The sequence below is a fragment of the Apostichopus japonicus genome, chromosome 9, assembly GCF_037975245.1.
Source record: "Apostichopus japonicus isolate 1M-3 chromosome 9, ASM3797524v1, whole genome shotgun sequence".
In the NCBI taxonomy this organism is placed as follows: Eukaryota; Metazoa; Echinodermata; class Holothuroidea; order Aspidochirotida; family Stichopodidae; genus Apostichopus; species Apostichopus japonicus.
In genome coordinates, this window is record NC_092569.1 from 949,560 (window position 1) to 977,554 (window position 27,995).

A 27,995-nucleotide genomic window follows, 5' to 3' on the forward strand; every position below is an offset into this window, starting at 1 on the left:
AACATGCATGCCAAGAAGAGCCAAGAACGAAAAAGTTTTGACAAATAGACAGGTTGTAACTTTATGGTGTGGTGTCTTATTGAGTTTGATTTATTTAATAATTTCAACTTTAAATGATCAATATATAACATACATCGCAGAAGCATTTTACATTTGTTTCTTTCTTTTTCTTACAACAATTTATTGTCCTTAATTAGACAAAAGGAAATAGAAAAGGTAATACCTCTATTAAAAAATACTTAACGCCAAAAACACCAATCCTCTATGAAACAGAGAGCTGTGCCTAAATGGTATAGCGCCCTCAGTGGAAACATGAATCGCCTTTGCTCCACTTCATGTCTCCTCTTCAAGCGGTGAAAAAATTTACAATTTAAAAAAACAAAAACAAAACAAAAACAGCTGACATAATTTAGAATGTTTCTTTTAAATGTTGCTATAGAATCTGAATCATGTTATAGTGTTCTATTTCACCAGGTTATTTCCATATATATTGATTACATACAACATTTAGGTTTGATGACCATTTGTTAAGATTGTTCACATTTAAAAAATGTTGGACAGATATGACAGATATTAGTTTTCTTAAATCACAACCTAAAATAACCTCAACTTTATTTGTTGACAAACAGTAAACCAGAAGAATATTTCACGAAACGGATTCTGTGGAATGTAAAGTGCATAAGTTCACTGACCTCCTTGAACCGCCGATTGTTATTCTAATCGAAACTGCGGCAAAAAAGGGCCCCTACATATTTACTTCAAAGTTTGCACTGAAATGAAGTGTTGTTATAGTACAAAGATCATGTGGATTTCAAGCTGACATCACGCCGCACACGTGATGCAATAAACCCATCACTATAAATATGGAAGGTATATACTTTTTCTTCTTTTTTTTGGATACTGCGATATTCGTAGACAAATTATAAATTTTCAATATTTCAATTGCATCACCGTAATTACATTGCTACGAAAATTAGTCAATATTTATTCTTGATTTTCGTTAAATAACCCCCCCCCCCCCCCCTTCCTCCTCTATAAAAACAACACCTGATGCATTAATCGGTACGATTGCCTGACGTTATGCATGGTTGACCCCCCAAAAAAAATCAGTTCAACTTTACCCTAAACCATGAGCTCGACAAGCATGAGTTGGCTTATGACGTCATAACATTCAACACGTTTAGACATCAACCCTGTGTGATAGTCACTGTGCATATAATACATGTATGCGTTCCAAGCCTTTGAATATTCACGTTAACCTTCCAAAGGTTCTGAAAACGAAACTATTTCCACCCCCGAATCAAGCTGAACAACTTATCTTATTTTGGATAATTTTTTTTTCTGGGTTAATACCAATTTATTTACAACAAAAAAAGTTTAACAATTTGACAACAAATGTAATGATTTTCTTGATTGTAGCGTCTAGCAGTGGATATTTTCTTCTTTACACTGTGGTCATATGTAATTTAATGTTATTACTATACGTAAATATGTCCTATACATGTAGTGGTTATACTGAACTTACTCCTATATGGCTCATGACAAATCACAAGGATAAACAGAGGTAAGGTCTGCCTGATGATGTCATAATGGCTTCACAAGGCTAAGAATAATACCTTGGCAACCGTGGCTCAGTTCAAAATCTAAGATACAAATCTTAATTTTGTAAGGCTCTTAAAAACCAAACATGAAAATATATATAGATGTTAGGTCTGGCTGAATGTACCATGGGGGCTTAGAAAGCTACCGATGTTACCATGGCAACCTTGGCCTTGTTCATGTGGCCTTTGACCATATCTTTGAACTCTACCGACAAACCGAAGAATCCATTTTACAGTCAGACATTTTCATTGCGTCACACGAAAGTATTACACAATGAAGCATTTGTACACTGAAACGTTCCTTTACAAAACAGTGTTCATGAACATAGCAAATTGCACATGTGACATGTAAACAGGACCAATGGTACATGTATCACACATATATGAATACAAATTTGTTCAAATATAAAAGAATAAATGATATATAGCAAATGTTTTGTTCTATTGTTGCACCGTGAAGTCCAACAACAGCAAGTGATGTAAAAGTTGTGATACAACTTAACATACAAAATTTTCCATTGATTCGTAACAATACAAGTATTCAGAAAATGTCAAAGAATTATCAATAAATAAGTCTTACATCATTTTTCTGAGAATGTGACAGAAAACAAAAATGGACTAGAATTTTTCATAAATAGTTCCACATCAAGATACAACTGGTTAACAAAAAAATTGTCTTTCTATTTCTGAAATTATTCAAATCGAAGTTCCTTAGATTGCATTTTTTGACCATAGAATCTTCAAGACATTTTAGCATATGCCAATACTACCTATAACGTATCTTTACGTTCATAAACATCAAAGCCACACTTCTCAACCAGTTTTTTCAACAATGCAACTCAGTCTTTAATATACCATTATATAACAAAAACGTCATCGTTTATACTGGGAAGTCACCTACTGCAGTAGATTGCACTTATAAAGGATTACCTTGGCAGAAACCCTATTACCAATATCCTAACGTAAATATGAGTATGCTGTTCAATTTTAAATGCTGGAATTCCCAACTGGGGAACTGGATAGGAATATAACATAACACAGGAAGTAAGACCATATACAACTGCATATTGAGTTTCAAAAGAAAAATTGAATGAAAAAAAAATAGATATGTACCTCTCCAGGAAATAGCACAGCTACTATGGGAGAACGTGATTATTGGATATCAAGGATCAGGACTGTACCACAACCCACGAGACCCCCCCCCCCCCACCTCTCAGAATCAATGCTTAGACTGCATGAAAGCTAGCTTGGGCTAAAGAGCTGATGCTAAATAAAATAACTTAATCAATCTCAATTTTGAAAGCTCCCAATCCTAAATTTTCAGACATCTGGAAAAGTCCAAGGACCCATCAAAACTTCTTGCCCCCAAACTGATAGTTTGGAGACCATCCCATTAGAGTACGATACCCTATCTCAACAACCCATACTCTAAAGTCCTTAACCCTTGTAACTATATAACAAGAAAGACCCTCTTGCACAAGCCATTATACACATTTTCACAAATTTGCCAGATAAGTTTTAGGAAAACATTTCCACCTAAAAAGCATGATACTGAGAGTGCTAAAGTTTGATCTCTATTTTCACACTCCCTTTCAAACTCAATATGCAGCTTTATGTCTGTTGGCAAAATGAGAGTTAAGAGTGACTACTAGTTTCTCAAAACCAAATACAGAATTAGAGCGACAATAAGCAAGGTAATGAGAATACATATAATAAGCATGAACTTCTTCCTTCTGGCCTTTTTCTGAAAAATAAAAAGGAGGGGAAATGTGAGAAAATGTGAGGAAAGTGAAATAGAAGGCATATTTTGGAATAACTTGATGATTTATAATGTCATTTTTCGATGAAGTGCATGATTAAATTTGGCAGAACAATGTCATATATCAAACACATTAATGTTCATCATTCTAGACTTTCAAACTCACAGGTTTTAAACTTGCTCACTGACAATGAGCATAATGATCATTTTTTTGCCACAATGTCACAACTCTTTACAAGTTCGGGGGGGGGGGGGGGGGGGGGCTGAATTGTAAAAACTGACTTAAAGTACAGATACAACAATATAAGTACAGGTACAATGGTATGAGTAGGGGTACAACGGTATCAGTAGGGGTACAACGTTTTGAGTACATGTACAATTAGAGTTTCCCTTGGTAGGAGTACAAGTGTGAGTACAAGGCTCTGAGAGTAAGTATGAGCAGTCTTGCACTAGTATCTACTTATACATTTCAAAAATAACCCAAGTACAAGTATGAGTAGAAATCCATGTGAGTACAAGTGAGAACAAGTGCAGGTACTGTGCTAGCATTCGAGTACAACTACAGACTACACTACAAGTCTAAAGTATACTTCATCGAGAAACAAAACATTTTTTAAAGAAAAGTATCATGTGCTATTAACCAGGAGCCATAAAGTATGTATGAGAAGCTTTCAAAGGTTAGCCAAAAAAACAGAAATGATTTTGGTAGCGTTGTTCAGGATAACTACCCACTAAATTTCAACTTTGTGAGCGAGAATAAATACTTCTCAAAGAATTTCTAGTGTGGTAGAGTGGTTGCAGTGGACAACATCAACTAAATCTCTCACAGAGCATTCCTACACATACATTTTATAATGAGACTGAACCTCAAAACAATACAAAATCTCTTTTATGTTCACTATGCTCATTAACCTGTCTGTATTCTGTGTGTGTATTTGTCCCTTCTGTGACTGTAACTTGTCATTCAGCTTCTGAGAAAGATCCTGCTAGGATCGAAATGTCAGGCCCTCTTACTTTTACACAAAATTGAACCTGCTAAATTCCATCACTTTCATCACCTATCAGAAATTGTTCAAAGGTTGTCATCGTTCTCCGGGATGAGCAGGGCAACCCTTCCACTACATATCAAATTCATCAGACAATGTGTCATCTTTCATTTTATAATTCTCATTTATATGATTGTTTTTAGGAACGTAAGCAAGCCAGCAGCTTTAAGATATTAATGTCACGGATCTGGATTTAAATTCTTACCTGGTATTCTCTGGCTTTCACGAGTTGAGTGTTCGCCGATTCTACATGGACCTCAGCTGACTCAACATTTGCTTCTATGCTATCTATAACCAGCAGCAAAAATATCAAAATATAAAGGAAAAAATTTAGAATTCCGTCTTTATTATTCATATACTTAATAAATGAATAACATTGATGTATTGTCTTAACAATAACCCCTCTTTGCTGATTTGCTCTTTATCATATCAAAAAGCCTTACTTGTCATGAAATATGGAAATTTTTGATCTTCAAGTTACCAAAAGAAAAAAAAACAAATTTGACATACAAAAAAAAGAAAAATATTGAGAGTTACACATACCAATCATTTCTCCCTGCTCATGGACCATCGATGCAACATCTTTAAATATCTGATTCACATCTAAAATATCAGACTGTTGAGGACATAAAACAAAAAGAAAAGCATTAGCTAAGAGAACCAATAGAATTGAACTTATTTAATTATTCATTTGGCTGGAATACCAGCTTCTGGTGGGCTAAATCTACCTAGTTTAGGTGGGCCAAGTCAACCAGGACTTGGTAAGTCAGTTAAATAGGCCCTGGTGGGTCAAATCATTCATATACCACTCTAGCAGACCAACCATAAAAATTCATGGTTAGCCAAATTTGCAAGATCATTTTGGATCAAAATCTACCTGCTGTAGTTTTGCTTGGTCAAGTCAACTAGGAATTGGTAATTCAGTCAAACAGTCGCAGATGGGTCAAATCACCAGGGGACATACTCTTCAAAGCCTCGGTGAGCCACACCTTCCGGGCCATGGCAGGCTAACATTACTTACACTGGTGGGCCAAATCTACTGGTACTGGTGGCCCAGATTTAACAATTCAGAGAGTCGAGAGGCCACTAATGGCTTCTTTCACAGCCTCATGAGAAAAGTACTCACTAATATTAACTGCTAACCACAAGCAGCAATGCTGAAACTAGGTTTACTGTGGAACTATTCACACTTCATCCTTGACTGTTTGGAACTTTTTTTTCTTTGATCACCCTTAGTAACACAAATGGTCAAATACAAAAAGAAAATATACATTCACATACCTACAAGCAAGTATAAATACACTAACAGGCATTGCCTTGTAGCCTCTGTATAACACAATTTCTAAACCACTAATGTAAGTGACTGTAATCTTACATTTATAATTAGTAACATGGCTGGAACATTATTACATATTGCATCATAGTTACAGAGCTATTTTGCACTAAAGGCATCACAATCGTTACACTGGGGAATATTCTCAAACGTCAGTTCATTTTAATAGAAACACCAGAGCCACTTAAAATTGAACAAAAGCAATGACCCTTTGAGGCTTCTATACTTTTCCTGCTTTGAATATTTCATAAAATATCGAAAACTGAAGGTATTTGTAGCTTTAACGTCATCTTCCATGTTACCAGAGTTACTTACTTCTAACTTTTTTAGTTGGTTTTCCCTTTCTACCAAGGCATCCATGTCCTCTACTTGGACCTGTGCCTGAGCAGTGCTGAGGAGGAGGAGGAAATATTCCATGATTTAATGAACTTGATGAGATTACAATCATAATATGATGTCAGAGATGATTTTAAACCTTTTTTTGGTCGACAAATTTTAGCATGATGCACATTGGCATTTCTTAATTTTCATTGATATTTTCTAATGCACTGCTCTTTTCGTAGTGATTTTGGAATCTTCTTGTAATTGCATCCTATTCCTCCTCTATTTCCCTTCTTCCTCCCGCTCCCCATCCCTCGCTGCCCCTCCCTTCCCCCCCCCCCCCTCATGGAATCACTAATTCACCACAGGTCGTCCCTGATATTGGAATTCAGTCTGTTTCTTATTTACAAAAACCTTAACACCGTATAAGTACCACACTTTAGCAGAGTTACCTGGCTTAGCTTACTGAGAATATAAGAATGGGAGCTGACTTGAGTGAACTTGAGAAGCCTGGAATATGATTACTGCTGGCAATAATCTACTTTAAAGTTCATCTCAGTATATTCCTACTCTCACCTATCATAACCACCCAATGACTACGTCTCCTGACTTGAGTAACCTGAGTGACCCTGAGAAGCCTGGAATATGATTACAGCAGGCAATAATCTACTTAACAGTTCATCGCAGTATATTCCTACTCTTACCTATCATAACCACCCGAAAACGGATCCTAACCTGAGTAAACCTGGGAAGCCTGGATTATGATTACAGCAGGCAATAATCTACTTAACAGTTCATCGCAGTATATTCCTACTCTTACCTATCATAACCACCCGAAAACGGATCCTAACCTGAGTAAACCTGGGAAGCCTGGATTATGATTACAGCAGGTAATAATCTACTTAACAGTTCATCGCAGTATATTCCTACTCTTACCTATCATAACCACCCGAAAACGGATCCTAACCTGAGTAAACCTGGGAAGCCTGGATTATGATTACAGCAGGCAATAATCTACTTTAAAGTTCATCTCAGTATATTCCTACTCTTACCTATCATAACCACCCGAAAACGGATCCTGACCTGAGGGATCATCTTCATATGGATTCTAAAATGAAACATTAAAATTACGATTTATTTTTAATTTATGTAAACACTTATATTGAAATTGAAAAAACTAAATAAATTAATGGAAGTTCATATATGATATCTCTTTCACTTTACAATAATAGATCAAGGTTTGCTTGCTCATTTCATCACCTCAAATCATTTATCTAGAAAGAAATTAGGAAAAAGCAAAAATGAAACTCCCAACTATTTCAAGTATATATCTATTATTATCTTTTATATCCTCTATAACATCAATGAACCTTAATGAGTGACATCACTGTTAATATGTAATATGTTGATTGCATGTCTCCTCTCTAATTACATTTGTCCTTTTGTACCTGGCTGGAAACTTAACAAGAAAAAAAAGAATGAAAACATTTCATGGTTCCTTGCTGCTGTTCATTAGTTCCATTCATAGGGAAATTTCTAACAAAGCCCTAATACAACAACAGTAATTTATGCTCACAAACTTTTGTTGCCAAAGTAATGCTAAGCCCTGATATCAATTGCAACACACATCAGTGTGTGAAGACTATCTACCATTATCATCATACCAAGTTTGACGAAATTCCGACTAGTAATAGTAGCCAAGTAATTGCAATTTGGAGTATTTCACGTTTGACCCCATGATCTCATTAATATTCATGAAATGAGCACCAACATCAACAGGGATAATCTACTTACTATGGGCCACCCACTCACCAAGTATGGTAATGATTGGTCATTCCCTCGTTGAGTTATTGTGCATACAAACTTTTCATAACGAAATAATGCTAGCCCCCCCCCCCCCCCTTAAAAACATGCATGATATCAATTGCAACATACATCAGTGTGTGGAGACTATCTACCAATATCATCATACCAAGTTTGACGAAATTCCAATAAATAGTAGCTAAGTTATTGCAACTTGGGAGTTTTTCACGTTTGACCTGTGACCTCATTAATATTATTTAACTTTGAACTCGTATAACTTCGCACACGAAGGTCACATTGGGGTCAACCTATTGACATTTATGATCAGAAGGCACCTTGGACATCTGAAAATAGCATCGAAACTGTAAAAATCCCCAAAACACGAAACGGTCACCAGAGGTCAAATTGAGGTCAAGGGTCACCCAGATGCGGGTTGACAAATGGATTACATTGAAGCAACTCCCAACCTTAACGGACAGTTCGTTCTCAAGTTATCACAAAAATACTAGTTTTTTATCATTAATTGACCTTTGGTGACCTCGGATCACATGACCGTTAAGTTTGAAAATATTCCCCTATACCATTTGCAACTTGTCCCAAAATATCAACCATGTCACACCTTGGAACTGAGAGTTATTGCATTCAATGTCTGAATATTAACTTTGACCTCGTATAACTCCGCACACAAAGGTCACACGGGGGTCAACCCATTGACATTTATGATCAGAAGGTACCTTTGACATCTGAAAATAGCATCGAAACTGTAAAAATCCCCAAAACATGAAAAGGTCACCAGAGGTCAAATTGAGGTCAAGGGTCACCCAGATGTGGGTCGACAATTGGATTAAATTGAAGCAACTCCCAACCCTAACGGACAATTCGTTCTCAAGTTATCGTAAAAATACTAGTTTTTTATCATTAATTGACCTTTGGTGACCTCGGATCACATGACCGTTAAGTTTGAAAATATTCCCCTATACCATTTGCAACTTGTCCCAAAATATCAACCGTGTCACACCTTGGAACTGGGAATTATTGCACTAAATGTCTGAAATTTTACTTTGACCTCATAAAACTTCACACACAAAGGTCACCTGGGGTAAACCTATTGACATTTTTGATTGGTGAGACGTGAATATAGCATCAAAACTGTAAGAATTCAAACATTTTTTTCTTTGCCCATTTTCTCACCGAAAATACTAGTTTTTTAACATTAATTGACCTTTGATGACCTCGGATCACATGACCGTTAAGTTTGAAAATATTCCTCTATACCATTTGCAACTTGTCCCAAAATATCAACCTTGTTACACCTTGGCCCTGGGAGTTATTGCATTAAATGTCTGAAAATTAACTTTGACCTTGTATAACTTTACACACAAAGGTCACCCGGGTGTCAACCCATTGACATTTTTGATCGGAAGGTACCTTTGATATCCAAATCTAGCATCAAAACCAAACATTTTCTTTTTCGCCCGTTTTCTCCCAAACTAAGCACATTTTTTCTAATGTGACCTTTGACCTTTTGACCTTGGTTGCAAATGTAGTTTGATCTGCTGATTCCAAAAATCAACACGATAAGTCTGTACAGCCATCCTAACTCTGACCGAAAACTTTGACCCCATATAAGTTCGCACACAAAGGTCACACGGGGGTCAACCTATCCATATTTATGATCGGAAGGTACCTTTGACATCTGAAAATAGCATCGAAACTGTAAAAATCCCCAAAACATGAAAAGGTCACCAAAGGTCAAATTGAGGTCAAGGGTCACCCAGATGTGGGTCGACAATTGGATTACACTGAAGCAACTCCCAACCCTAACGGACAATTCGTTCTCAAGTTATCGCAAAAATACTAGTTTTTTAACATTAATTGACCTTTGGTGACCTCAGATCACATGACCGTTAAGTTTCAAAATATTGCCCTAACCAGTTCACAACTTGTCCCAAAATATCAAACTTGTCGCACATTGGCACTGGGAGTTATTGCAGTTTTAGTATTTTGGGTTTTTGGACCATAACTGACCTTTGGTGACCTTTGTGGGCACCAAAAACAATAGGGTTCATCTACTCACTATGGGCCACCCACCCACCAAGTTTGATCATGATCAGTCAATCCCTTGTTGAGTTATCGTGCATACAAGCTTAAGCGTCACACACACACACACACACACACACACACACACGCCAACCTGAATACATAGGTTCCTTTGCTTTCAGCAAGGAACCAAAAACCTAGTCTCAACCATTCTACTCTGTTAATACTTTCCTGACATGGCATAACAAAAAACAGCAATCTTCTTGATCTGTCGTATAGTGCAGACCACTAACAAGTTTCACTGACAGATTGATAATCTAACTACTGTAGGATTGAATTTGTGAGTAATTAAGGAATGGAATACTACAAGAGGTGTAATTAAGGAATGGAATACTACAAGAGGTGTAATTAAGGAATGGAATACTACAAGAGGTGTAATTAAGGAATGGAATACTACAAGAGGTGTAATTAAGGAATGGAATACTACAAGAGGTGTAATTAAGGAATGGAATACTACAAGAGGTGTAATTAAGGAATGGAATACTACAAGAGGTGTAATTAAGGAATGGAATACTACAAGAGGTGTAATTAAGGAATGGAATACTACAAGAGGTGTAACTCAGGGAAGACTCACCACTGAATCTGAGGTTCCTCTAGCCCTCTCTACGCACTCTCTCTCCACCTTAGCTGCATCCCTCTGCACCCTTTGGAATTGGTTAAGGGAGTCGCTGAAGTCATTTGTGAGACGGTCTTTCTGCATCCTTTGTTGCCTCTGAGAGAACGAGGGTTAAACATGTTAAACCAAATTGCAAAAATGTAGGTTTTTTCGATGATGTAATTTAGCTACAGCTAACCCTGGTTCATAAATTCACAAAAACCATTCCCTTTTCTCTGTGTCTAACAGATAATAACCGGTGCTGTGGCCCCAGTGGATTAAGGCGGTGGCATTTGAAGCAATGAGGCTAAGCAATCAGGACTTTTGGTCCTCGGCCAGTTCATAGTAAGGTGGGTTTTTCATCCAAGAGCAATCTACGGTTTTCCCATCTGAAATGACTTTCTAAATTGAAGAGATTCCAAATTTGATTTAAAATGTTGAATTTAAAACATTAACACCTGATTATTTGATATTTTATTATTAGAAAATGCGATTTGTCTTATCTTTGTCATCTTACAACTTATGGATGCTTGTCAGTAAACTTCCATATGTCATTGAATAGGAATAGTTTCAACAATTTGGGGCATACTCTGCATAAACTGATATGATCTTAGCCTCATTAACCCACTTCCACATTACTTAAATAAGGTCAAATTTGTCCAATATCAAGAAAGATACACAAAACGTGTACTTATTGAATGCATCCATTGCTCATTGATAATCTCCAACAGCAAATCAAATTCAATTTCACATCCATGCAGATATTCCTTAAAGAAGTATATTTATTGTTTGGCTAATGAGGACCACACCCAACAGTTAAAACCTGGAATACTTAGAGGGCATTTTGACCTTCGTAAAAGTCAAATACAGGTTTTAATGAGCACAGACCAACTAGGTCCGCTAGAACAGAAGAACATCTTAATTATGCTTACCGAGTCGGACTGATTTGTAGAAGGTGGAATGGCAGTAAGGTCTTTTAACATCTTATTAGTATCTTTGGCCAGTTGATTCGTGTAGTGCTGTTTTTCATCTCTGCAAAACAAAGAAATCAACATTCACTTAATAAATCTTAAAGCTGCATGCAGATTATTATCTCAACTCCAGGAATGACAATGGTACAATGTTTACAATGTTTAACACCATTGGTACAATGTTTAACACCATTGACTTTGTTAAACAAGATACATAATGTAAGCTCCTTTAAAGCAGTACTCACAGTATCATTGACCTTCATCATAGGGAGCCTCAACACAACTGACAGTATCAAATAAAGTATCAAATAAATTCTAAGCTCCTTTAAACACTTGAATGTATACACATCAGTCCATAAATCTGCATAACTTATCACAGAATAATTGTTTCCTATGTTAACTTAGCAAAATCGTATCCAATTTTGACATACATTTACACATGTAAAATAGATTGAATGATTAAAAGAGTATTATCCATCCTGTAGTCTCTATTACTATACTGGCACCAGGGCTTCTTTGTCAGTGGGTCATACAAGGTATCACATCACATTAAAGGCTATCAGTAATGGGCCCAAAAGTTAGCCATGTGACGGTTTTCAAAAGTACTTTCATTGAGATTCTGCACCATTCACTTAATTCACAAACATTTATGAATGTTAAGTCAGACAATTTTCTTTCTCACTGTGAAATACAAGTTATGATAGTGGTCACAAAAAACCTTGTTGATGGTTGACCATGAGTGACCATTACTTGTTTTCTAGCATATTTTTGGGCATTGCTGATGACTTTTAAGTGCTATGTCTGTTGTTACAAAACAAGGATTGAGTTAAGGATGGATAGGGGCATAGCATTTTCAAAGCTTTGAAAGGGCACCAGGACAATTTCTCTAAAGTGAGAAAAAGGCACGCACAGAAATGATGAAAAACATGAGCATATTTTTTTTTCACTTATGACCTAGCATATTCTCAGATTTCTGATCAACAAGTCAAAGTTTAATGATCGAGATAATTAGGAGGGCACCTACGGCAACGTTACTAAAAGGGGCATAGCAGTGGTTGCCGTCAGCAACAGGTGACTTTTAACGGCAGTGGGGCCAGTAGCAGGGGTACTGTCAGTGGGGCCAGTAGCAGGGGTACTGTCAGTGGGGCCAGTAGCAGGGGTACTGTCAGTGGGGCAGTGTGGCCAGTAGTGTGGGCACTGTGCCACTGTCACTGCCATCAGATAAATTGAGCCTTGTTATCAACTACTCACAGTTTGGCTCTGCATTGTTTTGTGTCCTCCTGTGTTCCCAGCATCCTGGTGAGTCTTTCAATATCCTTGACTGAGAGGAAACAAAAAAATTGCAAAACTTTTCTGAAACAAATACATTTACTCCATTACATTTGTACTGTATTCTGTACCACATACTGTCAAAACCCAAATGTTGTCAACTTAAAACTCCTAGCTACTGTAGATACATGATAACATTCAACAAAGCAATTTTGAAATGTTAAGTGGCTTAATTACCAGCATTTGACATAGGCACTTTCACTTCCATGGCATATTTAACATCAAAGGCTTAACTTTGCACTGCATTGGACTTGTTGTAAAAATTGTGGTCAATAACAAGTAAAGTATTAACTGCATCAATTCAAGGGACGAATCCAGTCCCTTGATTCAACAGTGACTGGAGCAGTGTTTTCTGATAGGAATGATAAAGGTAAGGTTAAGTATTAACGGCATAACTTCAAGGGATGACGTATCCAGTCCCTTGATTTCAACAGTGACGGAGGTGACTGGAGTACAGTAGTTTTTTCTGATAGGAATGATTGAGCCAGGAAAATGGCTGGTGCTGACTCAACTTGACCAAGTTGACCTTAACTGTAAGTGACAGATTACAACCTTGTGTCACAGCATTTCTACAGAACCAACATGTACTTCTTTACTTAACCAACATGGCAATTTGGTGAAAAGTTGACTTTGTAAAACTGTAGTGGAATGAAACACAAAAAATCAATTACAAAACACTTAACATGAACATGTATGGACTCACCATTTTTGGAAATCTTTTGAATGTTGGATCCAATACTTGCAGCCAATCGGTTGAAGTCTTGTGCACTGCCCTTCCCTGTAAGGTAATCTAAAGGATTAAAAGTTGTTCGGGACGATAAGGCCATCTGCAAGCACATCATGCAAACACAGCGTAAATCACAATTAAAGACATTTGCAGAACACAGATATGTGTTCCTCAGTACGAATGCAGGGTTCACTTTTAAGATAGTGTGCAAGTCATGATTTGATGAACTAAACGATCTTTTTTATAAAAGATTGTTCTGCTGTTCACATGTATGTAAGTTTTTGTTGAATGCTGATTTCAAAGATCAGAAGATAATGGATAACAGAAATGCCTAACCAGTGACTGCATTTTGAAAAATGTTTGGTCATGAAATCATCCACTTGTACATTACTACTGTTTACTAAAGACATCATTTTTTGATAATAAATGTTTTCCTACTCTATCTTCCATCTTTGAAGGAGTGCAAAGAGTTTCACATGCAGGAAAGGTATGCATCCTATCCAGATACAATATGACTAGTACTATGTAAGCAACAAATCTTGGAGTTTGACCATCATGGATGCACAAAAATGAAAAATACTAAACTACTGTACAATACTACTTTTGTGGACAAAGACAGCAAAAGTGCAACAAGATTGGTTAATAGGAGAGATGGATGCAGATAGGAAGGGAGCATGCACATATCAAACATTAATTTGTTTCTTCTCTTTAATCTCTTTAATCTCTGTAATTCTCTATTTGCCTGATAAGATGAATACAATCCACCAGACCCTTAGAATCAATGCCCAACATGCATGAAAGCTAGTTTCGAATATGGGCTTGACGTTAAAAAGATAACTTAATGGAAATTTGCTGGAAAGCTCCAATAAGTGTACATAAATTTTCCAATGTTTTGCCAAAATTCCTGCCATCCACCAAAACGTTTTAGGGTAGAGTCCCACAGCTTGTGATATGTAAATATTTTAAGACCTCTTCCATGTACATTATAGTATTGTACTCTGAAGATATTTAGTGTACTGTACCAGAAAAAAAATTTATCCGACTACTTACCCGATGAATATGATGTAAAACTTCCTCTACCCTGGTTAAAATCACCACCAAAATCCCCCGTTCCAGAAGTCATATTGGATTATGCTCGGCTCCACAATTGTACTGATAAAATCTAAACGTTGCTATTAGCTGAACCTGTGATAGTTCTAAGGAATAATGAGTTGTGGCCGAGGCCCTGGCAAGGCGGCAATAATTGTTTTGTTGAGTTCTGTAAAGAGATTTAAAATAAAATGGTGAGGGTGTCACTTCAGAGTAATTTGATTCATATTCTGATCTCCCTATTTTCATCATGATCCATACCAATTAATTAGTTTCAACATTTTACTTACTACATTACCTATATGTGAAAGAAGTTAAGTTAGATGTAAAGCAGGAAAGCAAAGCTTTCACCTAAATAGGCCTAATGTACTTCAATAGTTTCACCATGTAACGATCAATACGTAACGAGTACTGTACAGTCACAGCCTATTACCTAGCATTGACAATATGGTAATTATTAGTACTACTAGGGATATCACTGAGCTATTTTGAAAACTCTCAGTACCATATACATCACAGTGCATTTTGGATGTGTCTCTTATCAATGGTCTAGCCTCTATTAGCTGGATGGATTTTGTGAAATGACATTAACTTTGTCAGACAAATTCCTTAATTCCCTGGACTCATTTACAATCAGAAAATGTTGATTGGTTGATTGGAAATTTGAATTGTTTCTAATTTTTTAATCAGTGTCATTGTAATCACAATCACTTTCTACCCCATTTCCTGAGACTCTTTTCAGGAAGTTAGCATAACTACATGTTGGTTAAAGCCACCTAGTAATGTACTTTCAGATAGGCTATGATTTTCATCCCAACCCAGCAACGAGCCGTTGTGCATTTAGCACTGCAAAGTTTGAGGTTAAACGATAGACGAGGATGTGTACAAATGACAATCCTACTTCCTAGGCCTACTCAAATTTTCAAAATAAAGGATAGCCGCCAGTAGGCTAGTCAGATCCCCCTTCGTCTGGTCCCCAAGCGTCCGTAAGTTAAGCCAATGTACTTAAGACTACATCTACTACTAATAAATTGATATAGCCTAACTTCGTCAGTATGCTGGTGTAAGCCGTTAGGCCTGCTGTAGTCTACTTTATTATTGTGCAGTATAGCATTACGCCTTCCGTGTGGGTATAGGCTTATGTTAAGGACGTCGTCTATGTTAGGCTAGATATAAGATTTGACGATTCTGGACGAAATTCTAAGCCTAACTAATAGTTGTATGTCTTGCCATGTTCAAAATGAGGATGAATTACTTCAATTAAAGTATGGAATCGTACCTTGTTAAAATTTAGAAGGAAGACTAACGATGAAATGCGTTTTCCATAACTCTATGAAATACCGGAACGTTGTTATCATGGATAGGGTATGCAGTGATGACTTCATGTCATATGTCAGTGGGATGTGTTCAATGTGTTTTTGTAAACGTGATGACGTCATCTCCCGGTCATTTGTGTACTAATAGTATCAATGATGTAACCTTCATTTCATTTGTATTTTACAGAACCGTAACAAATCACTGCATCAATCTCTGAAACTGTAGGCTTTCAAATTTTTAGGCCATTTTATGGTCAGTTATAGTGGATGCAGTTGTTTTTCGTGTCATACCTCTATCTGAACGTTTTTTTTTTCTTCAGTTATTGCTATTAGGCCTATTACGATACATACATTTTGCTGATAACGCCCTCTTTATGTTCTCGAACAAACGCATCCCCTAGCTTCAACCACCCCTATAACATCTCGGTGTAGTTATAATCTGACAATAACCAACGAGGACCCGAGGAAGAAATTGGCTTTAGCAATTGGTTCAGACTGAATAAAAATCTCAATATACCTACACTTAGCAATATACGAGGTAGACCGATGGGGTGCCCAAGAGAACAGGGCCTTGAATGCCCGCATACGGTACATATTAATGCAAGACATTTCACCGACCGCAGGGTCTGGTCATGTCCTATAATCATTAACTTTCTATTTCGACCATCGAACTATTCCCTTCAAACGCCAAAGTTACGTAACTACCAAGACACTTGTATAACCTTACGTCACAAACTAACTTTCACCAGAGTTCCTTCTATGCTGAGGAAAGAAACCCCGTGCTGAAGATATGTAGATAATTTTGGTTAATTTATCACACACAGAGACACATTGACCAAGCTGTTACTTCAAAGGAACGTTGCCTCTCCCCTTAGGCGTCTGAATCATAATGTATGTATAGTATCGAATCACGTTATAAGGAATGGAGGCAAGAGAATCGTCTGGCTAACACTGGAATCTAGCTGTGTGGGTCCTGCCTCCCCCCCCCCCCCCACCCACTCCTCCTCACCCAATGAGGAAAATCACCTTTGTTCATGGAAAAGCCATAATTTATTTTCCCGTATCATCCTCATCTCTTCAGTGTTTTATCTTTTGTTGTAATAAAATCGGGAGTTTCGTTGGCTGCCATTTCTGCCTGTTCGTTGATATTGCCTTGGGACGTATATAGCTTTATTTTTATTTTTCACAAACTTGGGGCAAGGGGTAGGGGAGGGTTCGGAAAAGCCAGTGATGCATGTAATATGCTAGAAAAAAAAACAAATGCTGGGTTAGGAGCCTGACTAAGACCGCTCACCATTCCCATGACATGTTGCCCTTCCTTGTGTCAATTATCGTTCCTTATTTGTTAAAATTCAATGGTCAAAGTTCGCAAAGTAATATGAAATATTTAAAAGTGTATTAATAAAGAAAAACATGAATTTTGTTCAATAAATTATTTTATTTTATTTCGGTTACCGGCACCTTATAATAAAATGTAAAATATAAAACTCTATACAAAGTATTTAAACATAAATCAAATTTATGATGATATGAGCATTGTGCACTTATCAATGCGAGCATTATTCGTTAATTTGCAAGGATTATATTGTTAAAGCAATGAGCGTTAGTAATCAATTTACTTGCCATTGTTATCAACCCATAGCTACGAGATTACAGTGATGTAAGAAACAACAGTTAAAGGCACTTACGTAGACTGTTAATTCATTTTAACAGAGATTCATTAAATGCTAAACCGACACAATACGTGAATAGAGATTAACATTGACGAACTCAGTTTAAGGACACCCACACACCATCATAACATCTGAAAAAGCTGTGATAGAAGATGTAGGCAAGGCCTTTGTAAATACGTCATACAACAATTATCTAATAGACTAATATACTCACAATTACGTAGCTTGAGAAAGAAGTTAACAAATTACCGCCATATACATGCATGCGTGTAAGATGTCTTATACTTATATTTATCCATTGCAGGTTTCCCTTTTCTCCTTCTTAATCTTTTTTCTTGTAATATGGGGTAATACGTTTGTGTGGTTATTCGGTTACGTTTGTGTCGATGGCGTAGGTATAAGACTACGCCATGAGAAACTGGATAGCAAAACAAGGTTTCTTCAGAAAATAATCGTGAAATGTTGGTTGCTTTTCTCGTAACATTTTAAGACATTCATATTCAAGAAAGTTTTACTACGATTACCGCGTACACATGATCAAGCCTGCACGTGACGTGACGTCACGTCATTTGAAGCTTCACATGATTAAATCCAAAAGGCTAAGAGCAAATAAGGGCGAAACTACCATTAACATTAAACTCATTAGATCATTTGATGATGTAATTAGGACTTAAGCATACTTTCATGAACCGTATATGAAACACACCCACGACACTTTAGTAGACATCATAGGCCTAGTTGTAGGCCACTTGACTAGTCCTGCCATTGCGGAATTGGCCCATGTAAAAGAGGTACACTTCTTTAATGTCCCATGAATATTGAGCCTTCGATCTATGCGCCTCCAATACAGTTGTCGTTTTTGCCTTTCTTCTCATTCTCCAACCACCGCTCTGAGCAAGCTTCAATACATCAGCGCGCGGACTTCAATAGCACTTGCTTAGCAAGTGGTATTCAGCAATCACCATGACACGAGCCACAGATAAGCCCTTCAAACGAGAGAGGAATCTTCGTTAATTTTCTCTGCATCGACTTCCTCTGGTGGAGCAGGGGTTTGAGCTAATCTCTCTTGCTTGGCTTGTCTCACTTTCTCGGCATGTTTCTTTTTATCTTCTAATTTCTTTTTCAAGTTTCTGAAATGATCTTCCCTCCTTTGCGCTGCTGCGTCTAAATCTTGCGTCATCTTTGATTTGGTTTGCTCACGCTGAGATTCAACGGATATATCTAATTGTGCTTGGACTTGGCGTTCCTTGGCACTTGTGTTTAATTTGGCAATCATCTTGGCTTCTTTCCTCTGTTGAAAACAATCAAAATAAGAAAAAGTTAAATCAAATATGAAAGTCACAATTCCTCAGTTTTTCATATCCATTTACTACATGTGTTAAACGTGATCATAAAATGCAGGTGGAAAAGGGTAATGAAACACGAGAAGGTAATTCTATGTCTTATTCTGAGAAGGGGAAATGAAGGAGGTGCAGTTTGTTATGGCGTCTGATCTTACAATGTAAAAATTCGACTACAAACTAGCAAAGACTCATTTCCCATGCGGTGTACTTTCTTTAAAATTTTGGTCAACTTAATTTTTACTACAAAGTCTATGAAACATATGTTGCATGTAAATTTGTCTTCGTTTGGTCTACCGCGTAAACTTAAACTCAGATTTCAGTATTTATCGGCTAGTACGTCGGGATAGGCTGATTACTCGTCACATACTGAGATCATCATCATCATCATCATCGTCATCGTCATCATCATCATCATCATCATCATCATCATCATCATCATCATCATCATCATCATCATCATCATCATCATCATCATCATCATCATCATCATCATCATCATCATCATCATCAACAATCAAAACCTTGGTGAATGTCACAGTTTGAATAAATTTCAAATATTATTTTGATTAAAAATGATCACAATATAATATAACAGAAACGCCTAAACTAACCTTTCTTCTTGCTTCAGCTGCTTTTAGTTTTTCCTCGACTTCCTGTTTGGTTAATTCACTCTGCTTCTTCTTCCTCTTCTTCAGTTTGGCTAATCTAGGAGGAGGTCTCTTCAGAACACCAAACTCTGGCGCGATCATCACCTCAAATGACATACCGCTTTGAGCTTTCGTTGGTGCTGCTGTTAAAATTCCTTCACTTTTCAGTTCACCCAAGATGGCTGCCGCAGTCTGTGGTTTCTTTTTCAATCCACTTCGCTTTCTCGACTCTATCTTGGTACCATTCAATGATAGATCTATGGAGAGAAATTATGAATAAATAAATCTAGTTTGTTTTTGTACATTCAAATAAATGAAATAACAATTTTATGGAGTATAACGTCAGAGTAGTGAAGCTATACATGCAAAAATATACAAAGTAAGATTGAAATTTCAACCTGCACAATTCAGTAAAGAAAACATTCATTATATTTGAACCCACGTGCATCTGAATGATATTATAAGCAGTCGTATCATTAATTGATCCTAAAATAAACCTTAACGGGGTAAAAAACAAAGACAATTGTAATGTATATACGCATCGCTGGTTTTGAAAATTCCAGAATCAAACATATTTTAACCTTAGTTTATAATACCACATTATTTGTTACATTGTAATAATGGAAGATATCTTGTGATATCTTTGTGAGTTACAGAGCTTCATATATTCCAGTACACCAATAGGCCACCACCTCCCATGGCGTGCCCTTTGTAACCATGTCTCTATGGTGAAGGAAAATAACGCGGACCCCATGCAAAGTGTCATGCCCTTTCATGAGCCTGCCGAACAAAGCGTGTATTATCGATCACTACTATATACACTATTGTAATTCCTATTGTAACTACTTGTTCTTGCATTCTTTCATAGTACGTACGGATGAATGAATGAAGCACCAGTTCCACGGGGAAGAGTTTAGTGCAATATAATCACCCCTCTCAAAGTTAAACAAAATGTTTAAAGATATGAGGTTGGCTTAAACATCGTTGCTTTAAATTTCGAAAAAATTGTTTCCCTGACGAATACAGAACTTATACGAGTAGAATAAAAGAAAAGGGAATATCTGAGAAAAGAGCAAATAAATTTATAGCTAGAACGGGATTCGTTTGATAAATAAGTGTCGTGATGCTGGTAAAACAAATTAAGAATTGCACAAACTATAAATTAAGTTACCTGGAGTAGTAGGTCTCCCTTCAGTTTCAATCTTCTCAAGAACTGTTCGATCAGAGTTTTCTGTTATCATTCCAGGACAGTCGACTTCTAAGCCACTATCGTAAGTGTACGCCGAGGATTTACTCGTCGCTGACGAAACGCCTCGATTCGACCCCGTCTCGTCGGCAAGGCTTTCTAAACTATTCTCTGAGTTTTGCTTCTTCAAAATCGTCATGGCATTTTTATTTGGCGAGATATCTTCAACTTCTGTATGAGATGATTCTGCGGAACTGACGCGGATGATTTTTGATTGCGATTTTTTACTTTTACGACTAGAAGCCGAGACTGGTTTTTCCAGCGTCATATTTACGGGTGATGGCTCGTCGTCGGACCAAGCTAAATTTCTTGCGTTGTTATTATTTGCAGGAAGGGCTACAGTTTCTTTTGAGCTGGAGCATCCCATGATTGACGAAAATCGTGAACTTTACCGTTGACCAAATTGAGATGTAATCCGATTCCAAACAATATAAAAGATCCAAGATGAATTCAGCTGACAAAATTGTGAGGTTACCTTTCAAAATGTCCAGTCGAATGTATGGTGAAGGCTTGTTCAGCGAACAGATAAATACATTGACAGTATCTACTCTGAAACAGCAAAGCAGTGAGTGAACCCTGATTTAAGTCCTATGTTTGATTGTATATACTATAGGTTATCCGTGTACAGTGTTGTATACTCAGTAAATGCACAGTAACTGTCCGATCTATCGAATGACCACAACACTATCTGAACCACACCGCAGACGAGACTTCATAATATAAATCGGGCCGAAGGTTGAGCTACAAAATATACACGCTTCCGTTGCCATGGTGGGTTGCTATGGCAAGTAAACGCACACTGAGGTAAACGATACCGGTTTAAGTCTTCACCATAGCGTACAAGAAAACAATCGTTGATAACAATGAGCTGGTACGTATAGATAGATAATGTAGTTGGAATTGGGTGACATAGACGATTGTTTGGTCGGGTTGGGAAATTGATCGTAAATTGGTTCCTTGAAGTTCATGGATTAACTTCATCGATGAGAATTAATGTGTACGTGATACCAGTCTCTTTTCTGTTCTTGTGTTTATTCATGTATCCATTACACAAACTATTCTGGCCAGCAGGCGTGACAATGTTTGTTAATAGTAAGGTTTCTTCATCACTTAATTCGTTTCATCGTAAATATCTAAACCATAGCCCTCTTTTGAATTGATTAATTTATTTGATTTTCCACAGATAATAAATATATATACATGTGGAGGGAAGTCCTCTAAAAAGCAAATTCAGGCTTAACAAGGTAAAGGAATTTTATGACCTACAAAATGGAGGATTGGAGAGGGGGGGGGGGGGTGGTGGTCCACAGTCCCACGTTGACGGTCAATATGCGGGCAACGAGGATATACTGGGGATAAATAATATCTGCTAATTTTGATAATATCGGATAGTGTTTATATATAATGAAGACTTCAAAGGGGGGGGGGCGGTGACGTCATTATCCAAGGGACCGGACCTGTCTTTCGACGTTCCAGCCACAGTACAGCATCGGTAACCGGCCATCAAAGGTTGTCTGGATTTATCATGTAGCATTATACTTGAAATTGTACCGATGTTATTAGTCTTCCTGCCGTCCTTTTATTATTTGTCCCTAGCCGGAGACTTTGATTTTCGTTTGCGGTATTGATTTGTTACCTTTACTAGCTATTTTTTTCCTTTTAATTCGTATTGCTTTTAGTGTTTTTGCTTTCTTTCATAACAGTTTTTTTTTTAATTTTCTCTAGAAAAGAATACAATCTTGCTACGTAAGTTTAAACCCTGAAGCTCTTTGCTTTTCCTTTGGGCTTCACTTTTCTTACCCATTGGTTTCTCGTTAATTGGAAGCTCATTGAAGAAAACAGAAACCAAATTTAGAATCTTTAAAGATCACTAGTGTATTTTGCATTGTTTAGCATTATCTTTAAAACACATTGTTCAACAAAAATAGTTGTTATTCTCTTAAATAGTTCTTGCCAGACATCAAAAGTTTCACAGATTGCCTTGAATTATCTCCATTAGTTTTGACCGTAGAAATTTCAACCGTGGTTCTTCTTTTTTGTTGGGGGGGGGGGGGGGGGTTACGCTATATAAATTGAACCGTTTTGTCTATGAAATGCGTGAACTTTAAAATGACAAATTAATAAAGACCGAATTTGACAATACCACAGTAGGTTCAAGTAGTGGTGCGCTAATGTTCCTCGTGGTATCTGTGTTGCGTTTGTGCGCTCTCTTCTTGTCAATAATCTGGTCCGCACCGAACCGTTGCTGACAAGTTTGTTACCCCTATAATCGGATGTAATACCCTTAACTAGTCTATCACAGGGTATCTTTCCCAACCTTAACCACTCCAAAGTCACCCCCCCCCCTCTCCCTTAGGGTCGGTCACCTTTCACATTTATTTGACAAGAAATCAGGTATAAGAAATAAATAAGATAGATGTTAATGAATATTGAAAAAATGATATTTATTTTGTTTGGAATATAAACATATACATGATAATGTTTGAATAACAGTTCGCTGGAAGATTTTAAAGCTATATATGTCTTCATTGGTAATACAATCATATCTGATTAATAATATATGTACACAAAAGGTATAAAGAAAGTCGTTTACAAGGTAAAATAAAATATTCACACTCTCTTAAAATGATAGACTGAAGAATTCAGTCTTCTGTGAGACTGAAATTTTTTTCAGTGTTATACACTGAGCTTAGACTGAGAAACACCTACTTAGACTATATTATCAGTTACACCGTTCAGTCGCTGTTTTGGACTGACTGTATTAACCAATCAGCTAATCACATGTGGCATGGCATCTTACCATTTTCAGTCTCTGTATTCCACTGAAAAATGTATCCAATCAGAGGATAGAAATGCGCCTACGTCATCCGAAAACTTGCAACTACGCCGACAAATACGTGACAACGAGCGCTACAATTTGTGTACATATATACTACTATATTCTTCGCTTAGCCAGGTACTCGCTGTACTGTACGTACGCACGTCGTACACACAGCTAGGCATGAACGAGACAGACGACCGTATGTCTAAGCTAGAGTAAAGGTTATAAATTAGCAGTGGCTGAGTCTTTAAGAACTTTTCTTACAAATAAAGGTTTCCACGAAGAAGTGATAACAGTGTTCGAGGGTATGTATGTATGTTTTTTGTTGTTTTCCAATTAATACAGAATAAAAGCTTGGCAGTTCGTAACGTTAGTTATTCTAGGTTTGTGCGCGAGGTAGGCCTAGCTAGGCTGTACTATAGCAAATAGGGCCTAGGCTATTGTTATAATTGGTGGGGCCTATTTACACGATCATCGGGCGAATAAGCACGCCGGTCCTGCATATGTACCCGATCGTCGGGCAAATCAGCCCGCCTGTCCTGCATATGTACCCGATCGTCGGGCGAATATGCACGCTTGTCCTGCAATATGTACTCGATCGTCCCAAAATGAATCTAGCCTAGCCCTAGGCTAGGTTAACCTCATAACAAATACTTGAACATAATAATGCTCAAGAAATTGCAAAACACAGTACTATTATGCATAGATTGTAAGCACCCTTAATTATTTGCAAAATGTAGTTACTGCTACAGCCATTACAGCATGAAGCTATCACGGTACCAGATCGTCGGGCAAATTAGCCCGCCTGTCCTGCATATGTACTCAATCGTCGGGCGAATAAGCACGCTTGTCAGAACTGCAATATGTACTCAATCGTCCCAAATGAATCTAGGCTAGGTTAACCTCATAACAAATACTTGAACATAATAATGCTCAAGAAATTGCAAAACAGTACTATTATGCATAGATTGTAAGCACCCTTAATTATTTGCAAAATGTAGTTACTGCTACAGCCATAACAGCATGAAGCTATCACGGTACCAGATCGTCGGGCAAATTAGCCCGCCTGTCCTGCATATGTACCCAATCGTCGGGCGAATAAGCACGCTTGTCAGGACTGCAATATGTACTCAATCATCCCAAATGAATCTAGGCTAGGTTAACCTCATAACAAATACTTGAACATAATAATGCTCAAGGAAATTGCAAAACACAGTACTATTATGCATAGATTGTAAGCACCTAATTATTTGAAAATGTAGTTACTGCTACAGCCATTACAGCATGAAGCTCACACGATTCTGTTAAACCATTACCATTGTATTTAAATCATGTGGAAACTGAAAAAGAATTGGTATGCTTTTGTTATTTATAAAACATATAGTGGGCCATCAGTCTTTATTATAAGATTTTACACTTATATTACCATTCACTCATCTTATTAAATCAGTTTCTTTTACAAGCAGATAGACATATTAGTGAAATCAGTAGGCTAAAATGTAAATCATATTCCTTATTCACTGGTTTTCTATGCTGATGTAATGGAATCAGGAGATGTCATGAACAATTTATCCTTAAAAAGAGAAATTTCTGAAAACAACTAACAAAAAACCTTGCTTGGTAACCATGTACCTGCCAAAATCAACATGATAACCCATAAATGTTAGGTTTAATTTGAATCCACCTTCACATAACACATCTCACCCGCCATGGATGACATATTGCTGCATATCGTGAATTGATGTATCTCCTTCGTACAATGCCAGTCATGTTCTTGTTTCTCCATTCTCTCCCAAATATTAGTCTAGTCCACATGGAACTCTACCTCTCAACATATCTTTTTTTAAGAATGTTTTGATTTATACCATATTGCTTGTCCTTTATCACATTTATTTTTATCTTCACCTAACAGGAGGGCACAGATATTGAGAGCGCAGCACAGGGCAGACAAGGACAATATTGGCAGCCTTTCATCCTATCTCTCGGGCCAGAATTGAACCCCAAACAATTCTTCATTGTGGCAGATAAACTGGCCATTCCAGCAGGGACAGAGGCATAGAACATACATTTAACATAGACTATGCTCCCCCTCTACAACACTAGTTTTGTGAGTTCCATGCTTCCATGGTGTATGGAATTGTGCAACCAACAGAAGTGAAGTCTCTCGTCCGAATCCTTGCCACATCTATAAGGGCAGCCAGCATGGAGTAACTTCAAGGAGTGAATGTTACTTTTTTATTGCTCTGTAGTCCGGAACCACGTGTGTCAGCATGGAGTAGCTTTAAAAGGGTGTGAAGACTCGCGCAAAAAGAACGTCTAATGCCGGTAATCTGACCTAGTTTCGAATGAGGTGTAACACAAGTGTTAGACACTGCCATCGATCCCAGAAAATACAAACACAGCTTGCTACCGTCGGTAATTAGACACTAGTGTACAGTCAGTACATACAGCTGCGGTCAATACCCACATGACAGTGTATAAACGATACAGCGATGAACATCTCAGGTCCAGCTAAAGATATCAAGGTATCACGTTTCATTACTGTCTGTCTTTTTTAGCGACACGAACAAACATCACTTGCAAGCAACAGAAAGTTAACTTTTTCAGATGGCTGCACGCTGTGTGGGACAAGTTTACAAGTTCAATGCCTTTAAGGAGTAACTAACACATACCCTAAAACGTTAAATTGATAACCCGGAGTTTACCAACAGTTTTATATAAATAGGGAGGGCTCCAGAAATAAATATTTAATTGATTTTTGGTTTTTAAAAATATTTTTTTATGATACTGATCTAATTATGAATGTAATTAAACAAACACCTAGTTGCCAAAAAACTTTGTTGTATGATTTTTCGAGCATGTTATTTTAATGTTTACTTTAATGTTCCCACATTTCACTGCACTCACTATGTTGAAGGTTTATTTAATTAAGCAATTAATTAAGCTAATATTATTTATTGTGCACAATATTCCATAATTTGTTCCATGAAAAGCAAGTAATCTGATTATTATAAAGTCAGTAACTGTAGAAAATTCCATTTGAGAATATCCTTTCCTCATTATTCCCCCCCCCCCCATTTTTTTTTTAATTTGAGTGATGTAATGAGTCAAAACTGTTTCAATTTTTTAGTCGACTCTCGAGTGACATTTCTTTTTCAGCTAGAGGCCGACATTAAATGATTCACGTCAGATAATTTATAAAACTTCAAAATTTGATTGAAATCCCAATCACAATCACTATATGATTACTATCAGAAAGTTAAGAAATAATTGAGGGTGGTATAATAGTCACATGTACTGTTTTTGCATTCAAATTTTCTTTATATGAATGCCATATCATGAAATCGTGAATGCAGTATATAATAATTCATGTTTATCTAATAGCCATTATGAAGTTAGTGCCATTCTGTCAACTGCTTGTAATATTTTGTTTTGTGTGTGCTGGATAATGACTTTCAGCAATCGCCAATCTATATCATTGAAACACAGAGTACTAAATGTTGACTGCACTGATATATAGTTTAACCATTCCTAATATTTTATAAATAACCTGCTGAAAATTTGTCATATGTTTTCCCCATTTTGAAATCATTCTAAGAAATTGTTGCTACTATACATTAATGATTCACAACTGGAAAAAAGGCAATGTACCAGATCAATTTTTTTTTTTTTTAATATGATAACGAAAATTAAATAAGAATATATAAGTGGGTTAGTGGAAATAAAATTACTGTTCGGTGGATATTGACAATTATATTTCTTGATGGAATACCATTTTTAATGTACTTTGTGTGTGACTGTCACAACGATTTTCTGGTCTTTATAGCCTAACATGATTTGATGTGAAGGCGAATTCACTCCATGAAGTAGCACCTTTCAGTAAATTCCCCTGCATTAACAGATCATTGAATGTTGTCTTTGATGACCTTAAATGCAACTATATTGAAGAATTCCAGCACTTAGCCAACACGGAGGATCAATAGAAAAGCTTGTTCAATCCAGAATTTGCAGTTTATAAGATTGACAGTATAGCTGTGATGTGTAATAATTCAGTCTAAAGGACCGACTGTTCAGTCTGATATCAGTCTAATAGACTGAAAGTATTCAATCTAATTAAGACTGGTGCTGCAATAAATCAGTCTAAACTGCTGACTGTTCAGTCTAAAGTGGTTTGATTTTCAGTCTATTAGACTGAAGAGTATTCAGTCTAATTAAGACTGACCTTCAGTCTTTACATTTCAGACTGGAATTCAGTCTAAGTAGTCTGATCCCTTA

The 27,995-nt window shown here is 36.9% G+C and overlaps 2 protein-coding genes across 4 annotated transcripts; both read right to left on the reverse strand.

Annotated features, from left to right (window-relative positions):
- Nucleotides 1-53: 53 nt before the first annotated feature.
- On the reverse strand, nt 54-16,086 carry LOC139973249 (syntaxin-7-like). 3 transcript variants are annotated; one of them, XM_071979798.1, is made up of 11 exons: nt 15,954-16,086; nt 14,636-14,843; nt 13,562-13,636; nt 12,781-12,850; nt 11,491-11,590; nt 10,538-10,675; nt 7,113-7,168; nt 6,055-6,130; nt 4,950-5,022; nt 4,612-4,694; nt 54-3,345 (listed from the first exon to the last, which is right to left on the reverse strand). In XM_071979798.1, the coding sequence occupies exons 2-11, from the start codon at nt 14,706-14,708 to the stop codon at nt 3,250-3,252; spliced, it is 840 nt and encodes a 279-aa protein (XP_071835899.1). In that variant the 5' UTR covers nt 14,709-14,843; nt 15,954-16,086; the 3' UTR covers nt 54-3,249. The 3 variants fall into 3 exon arrangements, with proteins under 3 accessions (XP_071835899.1, XP_071835897.1, XP_071835898.1); XM_071979796.1 differs by having other exon boundaries at nt 13,562-13,648; XM_071979797.1 differs by having other exon boundaries at nt 13,562-13,648; nt 15,982-16,081.
- A 1,320-nt stretch (nt 16,087-17,406) lies between these two features.
- LOC139973748 (uncharacterized) lies at nt 17,407-21,623 on the reverse strand. The gene is made up of 3 exons (XM_071980611.1): nt 20,825-21,623; nt 19,618-19,910; nt 17,407-18,954 (listed from the first exon to the last, which is right to left on the reverse strand). Exons 1-3 carry the CDS (start codon nt 21,264-21,266, stop codon nt 18,652-18,654), a joined length of 1,038 nt encoding a protein of 345 aa, XP_071836712.1. The 5' UTR covers nt 21,267-21,623; the 3' UTR covers nt 17,407-18,651.
- Nucleotides 21,624-27,995: the final 6,372 nt, after the last annotated feature.

Bases quoted from the DNA above. Each gene is read 5' to 3' on its own strand.
- LOC139973748 (XM_071980611.1), bottom strand. From the start codon at position 21,266: ATGGGATGCTCCAGCTCAAAAGAAACTGTAGCCCTTCCTGCAAATAAT. The intron at 19,911-20,824 runs GTAACTTAATTT...TTCTCTCCATAG, and splicing joins AGGGAGACCTACTACTCCAG to ATCTATCATTGAATGGTACC. The intron at 18,955-19,617 runs GTTAGTTTAGGC...TGTTTTCAACAG, and splicing joins CAGCTGAAGCAAGAAGAAAG to AGGAAAGAAGCCAAGATGAT.
- LOC139973249 (XM_071979796.1), bottom strand. From the start codon at position 14,708: ATGACTTCTGGAACGGGGGATTTTGGTGGTGATTTTAACCAGGGTAGA. The intron at 11,591-12,780 runs GTGAGTAGTTGA...TTTGTTTTGCAG, and splicing joins AAACAATGCAGAGCCAAACT to AGATGAAAAACAGCACTACA. The intron at 10,676-11,490 runs GTAAGCATAATT...TCGTTCTCTCAG, and splicing joins CTACAAATCAGTCCGACTCG to AGGCAACAAAGGATGCAGAA.